Consider the following 18726-nt stretch of genomic DNA (forward strand, 5'->3'; position numbering starts at 1 on the left):
TGATTGTAAAAAAAAAAAGAGCCTTAAAGTGGTTTACAAAAAGATAAAACAAGATAATCAAGAAAAAATTACAACAGTACTTTAAAACAACGGTTGGGAGGAATGTTTTTGCCAAAAATCTCAGAAACCTCATCAGGAGGGCTTTAAACTGACTAATGTGGGGGAGGGAGACAGTGCTCCTGAAGGTAGGAGTCTATCAATTGATGAAGATGATCATCCAAATGTCATAGACCAAATGGAGCAAACAGCACGCAGACCTAGTGGTGGGAGGAAAAAATCCTTAAATAAGAGACACGGGGGAATGATTAATGGACTTCAATGTCTGTACACTAATGCGCAAAGCATGGGAAATAAACAAGATGAGCTTGAGCTCTTGGTACAGCAAACTAAATATGACATAATAGGCATCACTGAAACCTGGTGGGATAAGTCCCACGATTGGAATGTAATAATGGAGGGATACAATCTATTTCAGAGAAACAGACCAGACAAGAAAGGAGGAGGAGTGGTGTTATATGTCAGGGATGTGTATACCTGTGAAGAGATCCAAGATTTAGAACCTCAAAGCCAAAGTGAGAGCATTTGGGTCAAAATTAAGGGAGAGAAGAATAACAGTGACCTCATTGTGGGAGTTTACTATAGATCCCCAAGCCAAACGGAGGACATAGATGATGCCTTCCTGGAACAGATGGCCAAGCATGCAAAAGGAAGGGAGATAGTAGTAATGGGGGACTTCAATTACCCGGATATTTGTTGGATGTCAAACTCAGCCAAGAGCATAAGGTCAAACAGATTCCTCACTGGCCTTACAGACAACTTCATTGTCCAGAAAGTGGGAGAAGCAACAAGAGGAACAGCCATTTTAGATCTGGTCCTAACCAATGTTGATGGCCTGGTTAGTGGGGTAGAAGTGGAAGGATCATTAGGCGTGAGTGATCATGCTCTTCTGAAGTTTACTATACAGCGGAAAGGAGCAGCCAAGCATACTAGGACTCAATTTCTTGACTTTAAGAAAGCCGACTTCATAAAACTTAGGGAAGTGCTGGGTGAGATCCCATGGACAGTAATACTAAAAGGAAAGGGAGTTCATGATGGCTGGGAGTTTGTTAAGAGGGAGATAGTAAAAGCACAATGTCAGGCAATACCAATGAGACGGAAACATGGAAGGTGCCTAAAGAAGCCAGGGTGGCTATCTAAAGAACTTTTAACTGAGTTAAGATTAAAAAAGGATGTGTACAAAAATGGAAAAGGGGGGAAAACCACCAAAAAGGAATTCAGACAAATATCCAGCACATGTAGACACAAAGTCAGAAAAGCTAAAGCACAGAATGAACTCAGGCTTGCTAGAGAGGTTAAAAGCAACAAAAAAGGCTTTTATGGGTATGTCCGTAGCAAAAGGAAGAACAAAGAAACAGTGGGGTCACTCAGAGGAGAAGATGGTGAAATGCAAACAGGGGACACAGAAAGGGCTGAACTCCTCAATGCCTTCTTTGCCTCAGTCTTCTCCGATAAAGAAAACAATGCCTGACCTGAAGAATTTGGAGCAAATGATTCAGCAGAGGAAACACAGCCCAGAATAACTAAGGAGATAATACAAGAATACTTGGCTAGTTTAGATGTATTCAAGTCTCCAGGGCAGATGAACTGCATCCAAGAGTATTAAAAGAACTGGCAGATGTGATCTCAGAACCACTGGCAGTCATCTTTGAGAATTCCTGGAGAACAGGCGAAGTCCCGGCAGACTGGAGGAGGGCAAATGTTGTCCCTATTTTCAAAAAGGGGAAAAGAGAGGACCCAAATAATTACCGCCCAGTCAGTCTGACATCAATACCAGGGAAGATTCTGGAGCAGATCATTAAGCAAACAGTCTGTGAGCACCTAGAAAGGAATGCTGTGATCACAAATAGTCAGCTTGGATTTCTGAAAAATAAGTCACGTCAGACTAACCGGACCTCGTTTTTTGACAAAATTACAAGCCTGGTAGATGAAGGGAACGCAGTGGATGTAGCCTACCTTGATTTCAGCAAGGCATTTGACAAGATGCCCCATGATATTCTTGTAAAGAAGCTGGTAAAATGCGGTCATGACTATGCTACCACTCAGTGGATTTGTAACTGGCTGACTGACCGAACCCAAAGGGTGCTCATCAATGGTTCCTCTTCATCCTGGAGAAGAGTGACTAGTGCGGTGCCACAGGGTTCTGTCTTGGGCCCGGTCTTATTCAACATCTTTATCAACGACTTGGATGATGGACTCAAGGGCATCCTGATCAAATTTGCAGATGACACCAAACTGGGAGGGGTGGCTAACACCCCAGAGGACAGGATCACACTTCAAAACGACCTTGACAGATTAGAGAACTGGGCCAAAACAAACAAGATGAACTTTAACAGGGAGAAATGTAAAGTATTGCACTTGGGCAAAAAAAACGAGAGGCACAAATACAAGATGGGTGACACCTGGCTTGAGAGCAGTACATGTGAAAAGGATCTATGAGTCTTGGTTGACCACAAACTTGGCATGAGCCAACAGTGTGACGCAGCAGCTAAAAAAGCCAATGCAATTCTGGGCTGCATCAATAGGAGTTTAGCATCTAGATCAAGGGAAGTAATAGTGCCACTGTATTCTGCTCTGGTCAGACCTCACCTGGAGTACTGTGTCCAGTTCTGGGCACCACAGTTCAAGAAGGACACTGACAAACTGGAACGTGTCCAGAGGAGGGCAACCAAAATGGTCAAAGGCCTGGAAACGATGCCTTATGAGGAACGGCTAAGGGAGCTGGGCATGTTTAGCCTGGAGAAGAGGAGGTTAAGGGGTGATATGATAGCCATGTTCAAATATATAAAAGGATGTCATATAGAGGAGGGAGAAAGGTTGTTTTCTGCTGCTCCAGAGAAGCGGACACGGAGCAATGGATCCAAACTACAAGAAAGAAGATTCCACCTAAACATTAGGAAGAACTTCCTGACAGTAAGAGCTGTTCGACAGTGGAATTTGCTGCCCAGGAGTGTGGTGGAGTCTCCTACTTTGGAGGTCTTTAAGCAGAGGCTTGGCATCCATATATCAGGAGTGCTCTGATGGTGTTTCCTGCTTGGCAGGGGGTTGGACTCGATGGCCCTTGTGGTCTATTCCAACTCTATGATTCTATGAAAACATAGGTAAAGGTAAAAGTACCCCTGACCGTTGGGTCCAGTCGCGGATGACTCTGGGGTTGCGCGCTCATCTCGCTTTATAGGGCAAGGGAGCTGGCGTTTGTCCACAGACAGCATGACTAAGCCACTTCTGGCGAACCAGAGCAGTGCATGGAAACGCTGTTTGCCTTCCCGCCGGAGCGGTACCTATTTATCTGCTTGCACTTGACGTGCTTTCGAACTGCTAGGTTGGCAGGAGCAGGGACCGAGCAACGGGAGCTCACCCCGTCACGGGGATTCAAACCGCTGACCTCCTGATTGGCAAGCCCTAGGCTCTGTAGTTTAGACCACAGCACCACCCGCGTCCCACACTTTAAAACATACAAAGGTTAAAATACTAAAGCAGATTAAAATAACCTCAATGATCATATGTATAAATAAGGCACAATTCATTGATCCAAATCCTCTTCCCAACGACACAGACATGCTTGCTATAAATTATTCAGCTAAAATTCACCCCCCCTTCAACCATAGCAATAAAAAACAGCAGTTGAATAATGCCTGGGAAAAGAGGAGAGATGCCGCCACTGAAAATGGTCATCTCTCTTAATTACCACCCTGTGACCACAATAGTCCTGGAACCATGTTCCATGTGGCATGGGATATGGTGGAAGAACTTCGTTTTAGAGTTTACAAATCTGATGCTGGGAATAAGGTGGTATCTGTGCAATAAAAACACAGCCTTGAGGAGAGACATCCAGGCTTTGTGCAGAAAATGGATAATGGTGCATTACTTGCACTAAAATGTGATTGTGTGGGAAGTTCCTGTGCTGAAGTTTCAAAAAGAGTTTGCTCTGACTTTTGTAAGAAAAAAAATCAGCAATATTTTTAGCAACTTATAATAGTGAAGCAAAATATATTTTTGAGAGCCCATTAGGACATATCAAGGACCATTAGGACATATCAAGAGTCAAGAGCACAATTTATGAGCTTTCTCCTTTAAAAAAACACACACCAAAAAACACACACCAAACCCTATGGGGCAGGAGTCAACTAATAAAGTCCCATCAGTGGAAACTAGCACAAGGGGACTTCCTCCATCTTCTCTCTGAATGCATCTGAAATTGGCTTTTAGGGGTTGGGAAAAACCCCAGAACACTGTGCAGGGGTAGGAGAGGTGGACCATTCAATCTGGCAAAGTGACATGCTTGCCCTGATGGGTGGTATAATTGACATAATGCAACACTGGATTTCTCTTGGGTTTTTATTAGATAAATTGGTTTAAAATTCCAGTTGGAATTTTAATGTACAAATGTTAATAGAAAGAATAGGAAAGCCAGTCTTGAATGTCTTAGTAGATTTTGCAATTTCATTGTTCTGTATGGGACAATGACAATAAAGATATCGTATCATATCATATCGTATCGTATCGTATCGTATCGTAAGCAGCCATATTCACAATAGTGACAGAACACATGCCAGTTCTTAAACAGGAGGTAAATTACATTAAAATAGCTGGGCTTTCTTGATTTCTTCAATATCATCTGGACAGCTTGAGGATTTTAATTTTACTTCATTTTTATTTCATCATTGTAGGTGGCCCAGCGCTCACGTAACTGTGGCTTAGCAAGAATGACAAACCATGGCGGTTCCCAGATTACACATTGTGGCTGTAGCACTTTCCCTCCAGTTCTGCTACCCATGGCTAACCATGGTTTGGCGTAATGCCACAACTTAACCTTGACTTGTAGTTTGTTTTCCCCAGACAAATCACAGGTGGTAAACCAGGAACAAACTTTGGTTACAGCTTACGGTTTGCCTGGAGCAAGACAAGCCACTAGCCTGGGTTTTGATGGAATGCTAAGCCAAACCATGGCTGGTGTGAACCAGTTCAGTGGCTCAGTGATTCAATTTATGTGGATCATTATATTGCCTGCTCCGCTTATGGCCACTAACTTGCATTGTCAGCTTGTTAAGATGAATTAAATACTGTAACTGAATGCATTAAAAAGTTTATTTTTCTATGTCAGGCTATCTTCTCTTTGTTTATTTACCACCTAATTCACATTTCCTTTGGACAATTATATCCTTAACTGTAAAGCAGTTGTGATTTGTAGTAACATTCTTCTCATGGTTGCTGTTTACCTAAACAAACAAAATGGAAAATCCTATTTAGCTGCAAAGCGGTTAAACAGATCATATGTTCTTTTATTCCAAATTTTAATTGCTGTCCAAAGGGAAATGTTCTTTCATGCACTGGTCTGTGAAGTTGATTGACATGTTGTTTTAACATGTTACACCATATTTATACTATATGTACAGTGTCTGTGGGCTCCGTTTTGTATAACTATATAGTTTTATTTTCTAGCATCCTTTTATTAAGAATGCAAAACCAGTTTCAATCCTGAGAGACTTGATTACTGAAGCTATGGAAATTAAGGCGAAAAGACATGAAGAACAGCAGAGGGAACTTGAAGAAGAAGACGAAAACTCGGTGTGTGAGAATTTAATGATCTATTTTGTAGCCAGTTCCATGGAGCTGGTTTGCACGTGGTACTAAACCATGGTTTAATGCTATACAGATTAGCCTGAGCGAAGCATTGTGCTCTGCCCTCTTGCTTTCCCCCCTTGTGGCTTAGCATTGGGAATCCTGCTTTAAAACAAGCCAGTGGTTGCTAAATGAGCCATCTTCAAGCCATGGTTTATGAAGCTAGCTTATTTAAAAAACCATTCCAGTTTTTTCTTCCAAAATGAAAATAATCTCACCAGCACTCCTCCCAGCTGTTCAGGAGGAGGAATACACAAGCTGATGCTTGCTCAGGCTTGCTGAGGTTGGTCATGCCACGCTAAGCCATGGTTTAGTGTTGCATATGAACCAGCCAGTATCTACATATTTAAATGATCAGTTGTGATCAGGAGAGTTGCCCCTGGGTTTTCCTGAGTTTTATTCCTGGCAAGTGCCACGTAAAACCCCAGATTGCAAAAGCAGTTTGTAGGTTTGTTGTAAGTTTTTAATTATTAGAAAGGGGTGGGCAGTTGGCTCAAAAGCAGCCTGGCTTCCTCCATTTTAGTGGGAATGCAATCTTGATATTTTACCTGCATTCAGGAGCAGATAGAATCAAGACTAGGGGGGAAAAGTGATTGCTCAGTTTCTCATGGCCAAAACATAAACATGCTTGAGATTGTAAATATATTCTTTCTCATAGAAAAACTACTATAAACAAAGGCATGGTGTGTGTGGACATTTCTAGTATGACCATCTTACCTGTTCTGGCCCTTGTTTTAATAATAATTGGCCATACAACCTTTAAAGAACATGTTAGAGAATTAAATTTATAACCTTGCCAAATATAAGCAACAATTTGAGTAGATATCTAAGGGCTAATGGGAATATAGCAGCAGTCTGTGAATGTCTGTCTTTTGTGACTAGGTGACTAATCTTATCAGAGGTGACTCAAAGCATTTACATTAGTAAATAGTTTTCTGTTTTCTCCTGGTATCTGCTTTCCCTTTTGGCTTGACAGTGACTTCTGCAAAAATTGAAAATGTGTGCATGTCAAAGGGATTTGCTTCCCTGTTCCTATATCCCAGGCATGTCCAAAGTCTATTTTTGGGGGCCTAATCCGGCCCGCTGGTCGGTTTAATCCGGCCCCTGTGGTTAAAATCCTAAAAAAACCTTATCAACTTCAACCCTACAAAAAAGGCTCAACAACTTTGGTCGGCCCTCATGGTCCTTCACTTCACGAAAGTTTGGACACCACTGTATCCTATATTATTGTACTGCTTATATAGACAAGAGCATTTCTTGTGACGCACAGCATTCTTACCAGTTGTCATTCTATCTAGAGATAGAAATTCAAGTAGTATGATCAGTGGTAATTTTTTCCTTCGCTGGACATCTTTTCCTTGAGGGCAGAGTTTAGAACCATTTCTTCATCTATCAGACATGCTAAATTTTGTTACCGCTTCCATTCATGTAATACTGAGAGATAATCACTATTGAGATACTGGATTTTATGAAAAGTTAGCTTGTGGTGCCTCTCTTATTAGATACCTTTAAAGAAACAGTAATGACAAACCAGCTGCAAAGTTATTTAAAACTAGTACTTTGGTTGAAGAAAAGGGTGCAAAATTTTGAGCTGCTTGATGTCAGGTTTCATAAATAAAATGAAATGATCTATTGCCCTTTAGAATTTTATTAGAGAAAAATAACCCGTGGTAATTATTTACCCAGAGGTGTAGCTGCATTAGTTTCTTGCAGCAAAAACAACAGTCTTGCAGACCTTACAGAGTAACACATTCATTATGGCATATTATTTCTGAGACTGCAATCCACTTCATCAGATAACACTTCATTTGTTAGTGCCACAAGTCTGTTGTTTTCAGTATATCGTATATCCTCAAAAGTTCAACTGGCACACCTGTAGTCTGGGCAACTTTTATAAACAAGTAGCAGTGACTACCTTCTTTGAAAGCTATGTGGAATATGGTCAATAATAGAACTCATGAAGTTGAGTTTAGGCATGTTACAAGAATAGCTTGTCTGATGAGAATGTATTCTGACAAACTGACATGTTTTGATAGGTGTTGAGGTAACTTTACAGATTTTTTTAATTAAGTAAAAAGTCCAAGCTGAGTACTCTACAGAAGGTTAATCCCAATATCAAAGTTTAAATGTTGGTTTAAGCATTGCTAAACATGATCTATCTCTTCTTTTATGCATTTTTGAAATGTGATGCAAATTTGATTCTGATGTCAGGCAGCTGTATTATGGAAACGTAAAGCAACTCGTTGCTTGGCAGCGCCCAAGAAACATGTCCAAATATTTATTTCAAGGGATCTTTAAAGAAATGAACTAATAGTCAACTCTTAGTGTATCTTTTTGCTTCACATTTCAATATCTACATTACCACAAGATTGTTTGAAAACACTTCCTAATGACAAAAATAAAATGCTGTGCTTTTTATGGTAATAACTAAGAACAAAAAAGCATTAATTTATTGGTGTAGTATGCTTGCTTCTATGTTACTAATTCCTACAGTTCAACTTCCTTATATATTTAATTACTTGATATTAACTCTTGAGAGAGTTAGAAATCAGGGAAGTTTAAAAAGAGCTGAATCACCTTCCTGTTTCTAGCCTTCTTGTTTTGCCATCATGTTTTTCAAAAGTGTTTCTGAAACTATTATAGCTGGAAACCTACTTATTTTTAAGTCAGGCCAGGATTCTTTGAATTTTGTGTGCCTTTCAAAAGATGTGGGTAAATATGCTGTCCAGTTGTTGTTTAAAGCAGCCTTTTCTTATGAAATATTTTCTTAGGGCCAGGAATTAATTTTTATTTTTAATAAAGAGCAGTAGTCCCCCTCTTCCACACATTTGCTGTAATGCCATATACATTTTATGGCTCCATTCATTTAAGTTTTTCTAAATGTTAATCAAATAATTGGATCCCTATGACTTCTTGAAGAAGAGAGAGAAATCAATACGATTTTAGCTAGCACTGAAGTGTGCCCATTATTACGATAGCTTGTAAAATAGCACAATAACTTTTTATGTGCTAATTGACAATAATGATTAACCCGCGGAAGTAGTGAATCTGATATATAGTTCTCTTTCACTTTACAGTATTTGTACAGGTTGTCTTATTTGTTGAAAAGCTCAGTTTTTCCTCATCTTTTATGCGATCATAGGCTACTCTAGTAATTTTTTAAAAAGCAAACTGTAATTATATTCACATTTTCCCCACCCCAAAGCAGTGATGAGGTGTTTATTGTATAGAGTATTAAATTTAGTTCTTTTAAGTCCGCAAAGTTGTGCATTACACTCTACTTGTCTTTGCTGCCCTCTAGTGATCTTGCGTATATAAGACAGAAATTAGTTAAAATTGATACTGAGATCCAAGATGGATCACAAATTCTTTTCTCTTTACTAGCGATAAGGGGGGGGGGGGGGAAATACATTTTGTTAAATTGTGCTGTGCATTACATCTTCCGAGAATCTTCAGATATTTACAAAGCAAGGTTCTGCCTGTTGAACTAATAGAATGAACATACTGTAGGGGAAGAGAAAGGCTATCGGTAGCCAAGCTAACCTATTCAGACATTTTCCTGACTGGAAAATATGCCAGACCCTAATAATGAACACAATACAAATTTATTGAAATCTCTCCTAGAATGTATGTCTGTGTATGTGTGTGTTTTTAAAAAGCACAAGTTCATCCAATCCATTAACTGTTAATTACAGTGGTACCTCGGGTTAAATACTTAATTCGTTCCGGAGGTCCGTTCTTAACCTGAAACTGTTCTTAACCTGAAGCACCACTTTAGCTAATGGGGCCTCCACCGGAGCACGATTTCTGTTCTCATCCTGAAGCAAAGTTCTTAACCCGAGGTAATATTTCTGGGTTAGCGGAGACTGTAACCTGAAGCGTAAGTAACCTGAAGCGTATGTAACCCGAGGTACCACTGTAATTTAAGTTACAGAACACAATTGTTTTTAAAGAATGTGCAGGAAGAACATAGGAAAGTGCCTTATACAGAATTTCACCATTGGCCAATCTAGCTCAGTGTTGTCTATTTTGACTGGCAGCAACTCTCCAGTCTTTTAGGCAGCAGACATTCCCAGCTTAGCCTGGATATGTTAAGGGTTGAACCTGGGACTTTCTGCATGCAAAGGCAGACACTCTACCACTGACCCTTCCCCAGCAGGGGTACCTCAGGAGAGCATGAGACTCTTAATCTCAGGGTCATGAGCCCCACATTGGGCAAAAGTTTCCAGTCTTGGAGGGGGTTGGTCTGGATGACCCTTGGGGTCCATTCCCACTCTACAATTCTGTGAGTTGCACTGCATAGATCGGCCATCTTGACTGCTTACAACTGTATCGGGTAGAGTAATTAATTCTACTATCTGTTTTCACTTTTTTCTGTGCTGTTTATTTAACAAGATTCCAACTTTACATCAAGGCACTCAAATTATGTTGCCCTTTTGGCCCAGTGATCTAGAAAAGCATTTCCAAATTCCTTGGCAGATGCTGTCATTGGTTTTATAGAAAAATTTGAATACTTCAGAAATAAAGAGTAGAGAGACGAATTGCAGAAAACTTAAAAACCAGCAAACTTTCTCCCAGCTGTACAGCATAAAAGACATGGCATCTGAATGGGAAAAGATTTTTTATATATAATTAATATGAAAATTTATTGGAAAAGATTGTCACATATAATTAATATTAAATTTAATGTGACTGCTGTAGATGTGGTGGGCATACAGCTTTAAAAAAATCCCAACCAAATAGTCTCTAACATGCTAGAACAGGAATAATTTTAGAAATACTGTAATTTATAAATAAGGGAACTTACAATTATATTTTCAATTTTTCTCCCATCAGGAGGAGTGCATATACATGCCTTGTATTAGGAATATAGTGGCCCTACCCGGTGTAGTACTGAGGCATTAAATATGTCTTGAGGGAATGTCCAAACTTGTTTTTTTTATGACATGATATTCTGTTTATTAGTATGTAGAGTTCCATACTGATTCATTAATTCATTTGAAAGCATTTATAGGCTGCTACATATTTCAAAAATCTATAAGCTGTGTACAGTCTAAAAAACAAACACTGTATTATTAAAACAAAAACACAGCCTAAAAACAATAAAGCAGGAGTATAAAAACACATAAAAGTAGAATAAAGCAAATAAAACAGAAATTCAGAGGACTCAAACATGTACCAACCTTATGGGTCAGGGAAAGCCTGGGCAAAAAGGTAAGGCTTCTCCAAAACATCTGAAGCAACTGAATTTTCTTCAGTTCTGAATGCTATCCGTTTCCTGCTTAAAATGGAAGGAACTCGAATACTAAGGGGTGTAGCATGTTGATCCTGTAATGAGGAGCTACTTTAGGATAAATGGGAGACTTAAATGATTTCCCTAGGTGGTATTGTTGTCCTCCTTACCTTCTTCACTTCATCTGAAATGTAGGTATTCTGGTTGACAAGGCATGGATTTCACCGTGCGATTAACAGTGCATTATGGAGTGTGCATGGTTCCATGTAATTTTCTGGCTTGCCAGTCTTGCAGACTTGCCCTTGGGAAGAGCACAAACACATAGGCTTGTGAACATATTTATTTTGAGTAGAAACAAATTGGAAGTAAAAAGTTTTGTTTTTGGAGCACTCAACAGAAATCATCCATCAGCAAGGAGGCCTATAAAACTCATTGCTTTCTTGCTCACTCAACCAATATTTCTTGTTGATTCCATGTTTCTTTTGGAGAGGATAGGCAAGATTAATATAATTTATCATAGTTCAGCAATACAGCTTTCACTCATTGAGCTGAAGGAGAGTTGCATTCATGGAAGGCCCCCTTTGTGAATGATACTGCACTGAACAAAAGCCCATTCCATTCATGATGGAGCAAAAACCTAGAGCAGGGGTAGGCAACCTAAGGCCCGTGGGCCGGATGTGGCTCAATTGCCTTCTCAATCCGGCCCGCAGACGGTCCGGGAATTGGCGTGTTTTTACATGAGTCGAATGTGTGCTTTTATTTAAAATGCATCTCTGGGTTATTTGTGGGGCATAGGAATTCGTTCATGCTTTTTTTCAAAATATAGTCCGGCCCACAGCTGAAAAACCCTGACCTATAGGGTTCTGCAAATCTTTCTATAGTGAAACATGAAATGAGAGAAATTTAGGGATTACCATTGGTTACAATAGTCCTGAATTGTTCTTTTTAATTACCTGTAAATAAATTTGCTTGAATTTGAGGATTTAGATCCCAATTCGAACGACAAATTGTATTAGTGCTTTTCCGTGGACGTGAAATAGAAAACTCTGATTATTGTTTATATAAAGGAGAGTATACAACTCCTGAAGGTATTTGAATCTGAAGAAATGGAGGTAGAGATATTAAAAAGTGTGGAAGGAGACATTTGAAAGAGATCTTATGTTAGAGGACTGACATGTACAGCAAGGGGAAAAAGGAAATGGTAGAAATTTGATTTATAAGACAAACTCAGCAGGGAATTGTGAATAGTAGCAAATTGTTACCATGAATTTCTTCTTGTGCTGCTGTTGTTAATTGCTGATTTTCATTATGGCCAATAAACTGAGACTTATATCTGAAACAGTGGCTCACTTAATCACCTATTTTAAAAGAAACTTTGTTAACAATGTGGTATTTAGGGTTTCCCCCCTGGAAACAAGGTCGTAATTTTGTTGATTTATAAATCAGTAGAACACACATTTAGGCATTTGAATTACACTCCACATATATATATTTTGCATATGAAAATGTTATTCTATATTTCTGTAAATGGGCTAGAGAAAAATAACTATTCCTGAAAGACAGCCAGTGCACTTTAAGCTGAATTTATCTTACTAACTTGCAACTTAAAAAAATAATAATAATACAATAATGCCAGCAACCCTGATTTTTATAGTTTTAGTCTGTGTCATGGGTATCATCAGACACAGTCAGTGCTTCATAAGTTTACTCCCCCCAGGACAGCAGGATCGTTTTCTTCACGATGGCACTGATTAGTGGTACGTGGCTTTTTCATTAGCCATTGAAATCCGTAGGGCTATTTTGTAAACTCGATGTTAGGATAGACTTTCGAAGCGTATTTGGCTGGTTTTATTTGGCCCTCAAAGAGGGCTACAAATCAAAGAATTTGCTTTTTATTGAGTCACCTAAAATTAAACACTTAATTGGAAGCTTTTATACAATCAACAAGCAGCTCTTTTGCATTCTGATGTTTTTTTGTGGGTTGTAGAATGTGCCCTTGTAACAGGACTTGAGGCATAGAACAGCATGTTAGTCCTTAAATAGCTGGGATATTGTGCACATCCTCTAAATCTGACTTCAGAAAGAGAGTAGGATTTCCTAATAATGTTTTCAAATACTTCTATTCCATATGGGTTTTATGATTCATGAACTGGATTATCATCAGTTCTCTGTTTTACATTCCTGGCACATTACTGCCACTGATTGGAAATGCTTTTGTATCCTTTGCTGGAATTAACTCTGTTCCACGGCCCCGAAGCATCTGCTCAGCAGATACTTCTCTACAAAGTATCAACGGGTTTTCTTCTTCCCCCTTTTATCATAGCTTAACAAACCCTTTAAGTACATACAAATGAAAGGAATTGCCTTTGCCCATTGAGATTTTATTTAAAAAATTTTTTTTTTACATGATATGCAATGCCCTTTTGATCTCCTGGACTCATTTCTATTGAGGTTTTTATACATGTCCCTAGGGGTGGAGCCTTAGGTCACTTGTAGAGCAACTGCTTATCATGGAGAAGGCTGCAGTTGAGTCCCTGGCATCTTCAGGTAGGAGTGGGGCAGACCCCTGTCTGAAATCCTGCAGAGCTGCTACCACTTAGTGAAGGCAGTGCTGAGCTAGATGGAGCAACATCCTGACTCTATAAGGCGGCTTTCTAAGTTCTTGTTAAATTTCTGTTAAAACTACATTGGGTAACAGGACTGGGAAAGGGCTGCTGCCTGAGGCATTGAAGAGCTAGTATTAGTGAGAGTAAACAACAGGCAAGGTGGGCAAGTCATGTGAATTAACAGTAAGGGGGATGCATATATCCTCTTTCTGTTTTTGAGATTCTTCTTTCACAGAATGCTTTCCAGTTTTTGTCGTGTTGCTGGTGATGTGTAAAAACTGGGTTGTATCAAGTACAGTGGTACCTCGGGTTTAGTATTTAATTCGTTCCGGAGGTCTGCCGGAGCCCGATTTCTGTTCTTATCCTGAAGCAAAGTTCTTAACCTGAAGCACTATTTCTGGGTTAGTGGAGTGTGTAACCTGAAGCCTAATTTATCGAGGAGCAATGAGGAAGGAGCAACAATGTTGGAGAAGCGACAAGCCTTTTAAGTAGAGATCTTTCCCTACTGCATCTGTACTGGAATGGTTTTTAGGTTTTTTTACTGCTTGTGTGTTTGCTGCTCTGAGCTCCTTTAATAGTTGAGAGAGAGAAAGTGAGAATTAAAAGGTGTACCAAGCAAAACAACTAAACATTTATTTGGCTTCAAGTTGTGGAGTGGGGATGGGGAAGGAGAAGAATGGAAATGATGAACATTGGAATCTGCCACATACCAAGTCAAAGCATTGGTCCATCTATCTCAGCTCTGTGTACAGTTATAGGTAACATCTCTCTAGCATTCTAGACGGCATTCTCTCCTTGTCTTTCCTGGAGATGCTGGGGTTTGGACCTGGGACCGTCTGCATGCAAAGCAGATGCTCTACCACTGAGCTACAGCCCTTCTCCTATCCATGAAAATGACCATAAATCTTAAATCTGACATGCCCCAAAATTCAATATGAGAAACAAGAAATGTTACAGTGTTTCACAGTGTTATAGAGCACAAGTCCATTGATTTCCATGAGTCTATTCTAAGCAGGACTTAGTTGGGTATCACCCAGAATTTAAATGTGACAAGCCATAATGTGAAGAAAGAACTAAGGCATTCAGAATGTGTGATTGGAAATTCTTTTGTCCTCAAGATCAGTAAGTGTTTGGAAGTAATTTCTATTTAAACATTTTTACAGGATGAGGATGAGCTGGACTCCCATACCATGGTGAAGACAAATTCAGAAAGTGCCGGCACAATGAGAGCCACAAGTACTATGAGTGACAGTGCTCAGACAATGATTGAACATAATAGCACCATGCTTGAATCCGATTTGGGGACCATGGTGATAAACAGTGATGATGATGATGATGAAGATGAAGACGGAACTATGAAAAGTATGTTTAATTTTCCTTTCTGTTTAAAGCATGTTCTGTTTTCCCTCTAGATATATAAATTGTTATCAATAAATACGCACTTAAAATCAGTTATGTTATGGATTCTACAAAAGAATGTTGGAGTTAAAACCTTGGGAAAGGAAGTTGTCCATGTAGATATTGGCTACATTCTTGTGGTTTGTGCAGATGAGATTCACATGTGTACTTGAGCTAGTTTTCCCTGACAACATGTCTGTCCTTGAACTCACAGATCTCTTCTGCAAGATGGCTTACGACCTCTGGATTGCCTTTATTAGTAATATTAGTTATAAATACTGTGCTTACTTCTTCAGATGTGTATCTAAAGAAGTGTGCATGCACACAAAAGCTCATACCAAGAACTAACTTAGTTGGTCTTTAAGGTGCTACTGGAAGGAATTTTTTTATTTTGACTATGGCAGACCAACACGGCTACCTATCTGTAACTACTTCATGCTATATTATGGAACTAAATATAAGTTTTAAGTGTGATTTCATTTTTATTTAAGTCATTCACATAACATTTCACATAGGATAACTGGAAAAATTAAAATATATATTATAGAACTATAGAACACTTTTCATTAAGGGCACATCAGTCAAACCCAGAGCCATTTGGAGCCAGTTCTATGATAGTCATATAGATTTATAGCCAGGAGTTAATGGTTGTAAAGGGTATATTTTTAAAAATTTTGTCATAAAGCATTGGCCTGGTCTGCACATCTTGTTATGCCATGGTTAAAAATAAACTATGGTTTACCGCAAGCAAAAAAGTGTGTTGGTGCACGCTGCTCAATCATGCTCGCTTCAATCCTCCCCTTTCCCTCCTTTTCTGCAGTTGGGAGGAAACAAACCAGGATGTTGGCATGGCCACTTTGGTTTCCGCTTGTGATTTGTTTGAAGAGAAACAAACCACAAGTGCTGGTTGTCTTGCAATGCTGAGAAGAAATAAGGGAAAGGAGTCTGGCTGAGGAAAAGGAGGTGCGGGGAGGAGCAAAAGAGGCACAATGGAGCAGTATGTAGTTCCAGCCTACATACAGTATCAAGGAAGTCATAAAACACAATAGGGATACATTTGAATTTGCAGTTAGGTACAACAGGGACAATAGAGATATAGCAACAGTTAAAAAATATATAAATTAAAACTTAGAATGGAGCAGTATGCATTAGCATGCTGCCAGTTGGTGAAAAAACACATTTTATTATAGCTTATGGCTTAATGTGTCGTGAGATGTGTAATGTGTTCACTATCTGTTCAAAAGGTAAATGTACAATGTTGGCATTAATCTAACTCCTTGTCACAAACTTTCTGTCTTTTGCTATTACAACTGCTTGCCTTTTGCCCAGTGCCTTCAAATATTAACTGAGGTTTCCAAAAGCATTTTGTCTCTCCCAACACATTCACCTGAATGAATTAAGTTTTGCAAAAGCACTGCTGGAAGTTAGTTAAAACATTGGTGGTATGACTGTTCAGTCATAATTCCTGGCAATGTAAAGTGTCTTAATATTTTCTCTCCAGAAATGCAGAATAAACATCAGTTGCCCATCTGATGGCTATCTTGCCATACACATACGACAAAATTAGCCTAATATAATCTATTGCTAGGATGAACTGAAGCAGCTTTATGTGCCATATTAAAGTCTGAAAAGATTTAACTTCTTTGAATGTTAGAAACATGCTTGTTGTGACTTGTAGAAGTGGAGCTGGCAATTTAAGACAGGATTTTGTTTATTTTGCAGTGCTTATGTACAGTAGACCAGGGATTTTTATCTCCAGCTAAAAGATAATAAACAGTTCTGTTGATGAGTGATGACTCTTGAGTAGAATGATTCAATCCATAAAACACTTAATACATGTTTTAATTTGTGTACGATGCTGAAATAGGTATTTGCTTTATAAACTTCTGTGGATAATGGAGAGATTTATTATCAAAATCTTGAACTAATATTTAACATATGGTAGAAGGGTATTATAAAACATCATGAAGATAATGTTATGTAAAGCAAATGTAAGAGTTCCGAGAAGAATAATGGATGAATTATTCTGGATGGAAATATATTCACAAAAAGATAGGCACAACTTTCCAGTCCATGGTATATGTGAAAGAGAAGGGATGCGGGTGGCGCTGTGGTCTAAACCACTGAGCCTCTTGAGCTTGCCAGTTGGAAGGTTGGCGGTTTGAATTCGCATGTCAGGGTGAGCTCCCATTACAGTGTCCCAGCTTCTGCCAACCTAGCAGTTTGAAAGCATACCAGTGCAAGTAGATAAATAGTTCCTGCTGCAACAGGAAGGTAAACACTGTTTCTGTGCGCTCTGGCACTCGTCATGGTCTTCCGTGTGCCAGTAGCGGTTTAGTCATGTTGGCCACATGACCCGCAAATGCTGTCTGCGGATGAATGCCAGCTCCCTTGGCCTGAAACGAGATGAGCACTGCACTCCATAGTCACCGTTGACTGGACTTAACAGTCCAGGGGTTCTTTACCTTTTACCTTTATCTTTTATGTGCAACATGCGCTGTGCAACTCTTAAGAAAACATTTCTTTTAATTGCAGAATAAGTACCTTCTTTTAATGTTAAGTTTCCCATACATACTCTAGCTTCTCTTATTTTTTGGAAAAACACAACTCCATGGGTTTGTGGTCCATTATAACCTTTTACAGACTTGTAAAAGTCTGTAAAGTCTGGTATTGTGGTGGCAGGTTCTACCTCTGAACTTCACACACACACACACACACACAGTGGTGCCCCGCAAGACGAATGCCTCGCAAGACGGAAAACCCGCTAGACGAAAGGGTTTTCTGTTTTTGAGCTGCTTTGCATGACGCTTCCCCCCTTTTTCTAAGCCGCTAAGCCGCTAATAGCCTTTTAGCCGCTAAGCCGCTAAGCCTTTAATAGCCGCTAATCCGCTAAACCGCTAATAGCGCTAAGCCGCTAAGCCGCTAATAGGGTTGCTTTGCAAGACGAAAAAACCGCTAGACGAAGAGACTCGCGGAACGGATTATTTTCGTCTTGCGAGGCACCACTGTACACACACACACACACACACACACACAAATTATAAAACATACCACAAAATGTATCACTTATACAATCTTTTTAGACTTCCATCAGCACCTCTCATGATCCACCGTTTTAACCACTTCTTATGCATTTCTTAACTTTATATTGCTTTTACATCTCTTAACAAATCCTTCCCCTTCTCCATTTTTGCAGTACTTCCAATAATACTCCTCACAAAACTTCTTGCAAACCTACAAATGTTGTCTGATCTTCACAAATACTTTTCAAGTAGTCCGTCTACCTCTGAACTTCTGCACTTTCATGAGATTTCTGTAGAATGCTGCCCTGCATGTAGCTGTACATCTTAGGAAGTCTTAGGATTCTCTCTGGGCATTTGGGCATAACTGAAAAGTAGTGTTCCTGATAGCATAGACCAGGGTTCAGCAGTCCTTTGGACCCATGTGCATATTTGCACACTACAACCTATTTTATTTGCTACAATAGAAAGCTTATTTCATGCTGAATTTCATTGGGGGAGAGGATCCTGTGGGCACCAGGGAAGGTCTCTATAGGTGCAGGTGCCCCTATGGGTGCCATATTACTGACCTCTGGCCTAGATAGAAGACTCCGCACATATAACAGTGTAAGCGGATGCTCTCTGTAAATGTTTTAATGAAGTCAGGAACAGAGCCTGCCACTTGGATGCCTCAAACCTGCCCACACTTACATTTTGTTGAAACAGGCTTTAAAACAGCCCCCCTATTGCACTGAGTGTCACTTACTAGTTATCCTGTAGATCATCACTACATTTCACTGAACACAGAGCC

The 18726-nt window shown here is 39.5% G+C and overlaps 1 protein-coding gene across 4 annotated transcripts in view; it reads left to right on the forward strand.

Annotated features, from left to right (window-relative positions):
- STK3 (serine/threonine kinase 3) overlaps nt 1–18726 on the forward strand; it is a 115968-nt gene that overhangs the window by 38918 nt on the left and 58324 nt on the right. For all 4 annotated transcript variants that reach the window (XR_014529210.1, XM_083517339.1, XM_083517340.1 and 1 more), the window contains exons 8-9: nt 5500–5625; nt 14682–14880. Coding sequence is in view for 3 of the 4 variants with exons in the window: in XM_083517339.1 (XP_083373465.1) it covers nt 5500–5625; nt 14682–14880 (325 nt within the window). In the remaining variant the exon portion in view is untranslated. The remainder of the gene's footprint in view (nt 1–5499; nt 5626–14681; nt 14881–18726) is intronic.

Source organism: Podarcis liolepis (assembly GCF_965112155.1).
Source record: "Podarcis liolepis genome assembly, chromosome: 8".
NCBI lineage: Eukaryota > Metazoa > Chordata > Lepidosauria > Squamata > Lacertidae > Podarcis > Podarcis liolepis.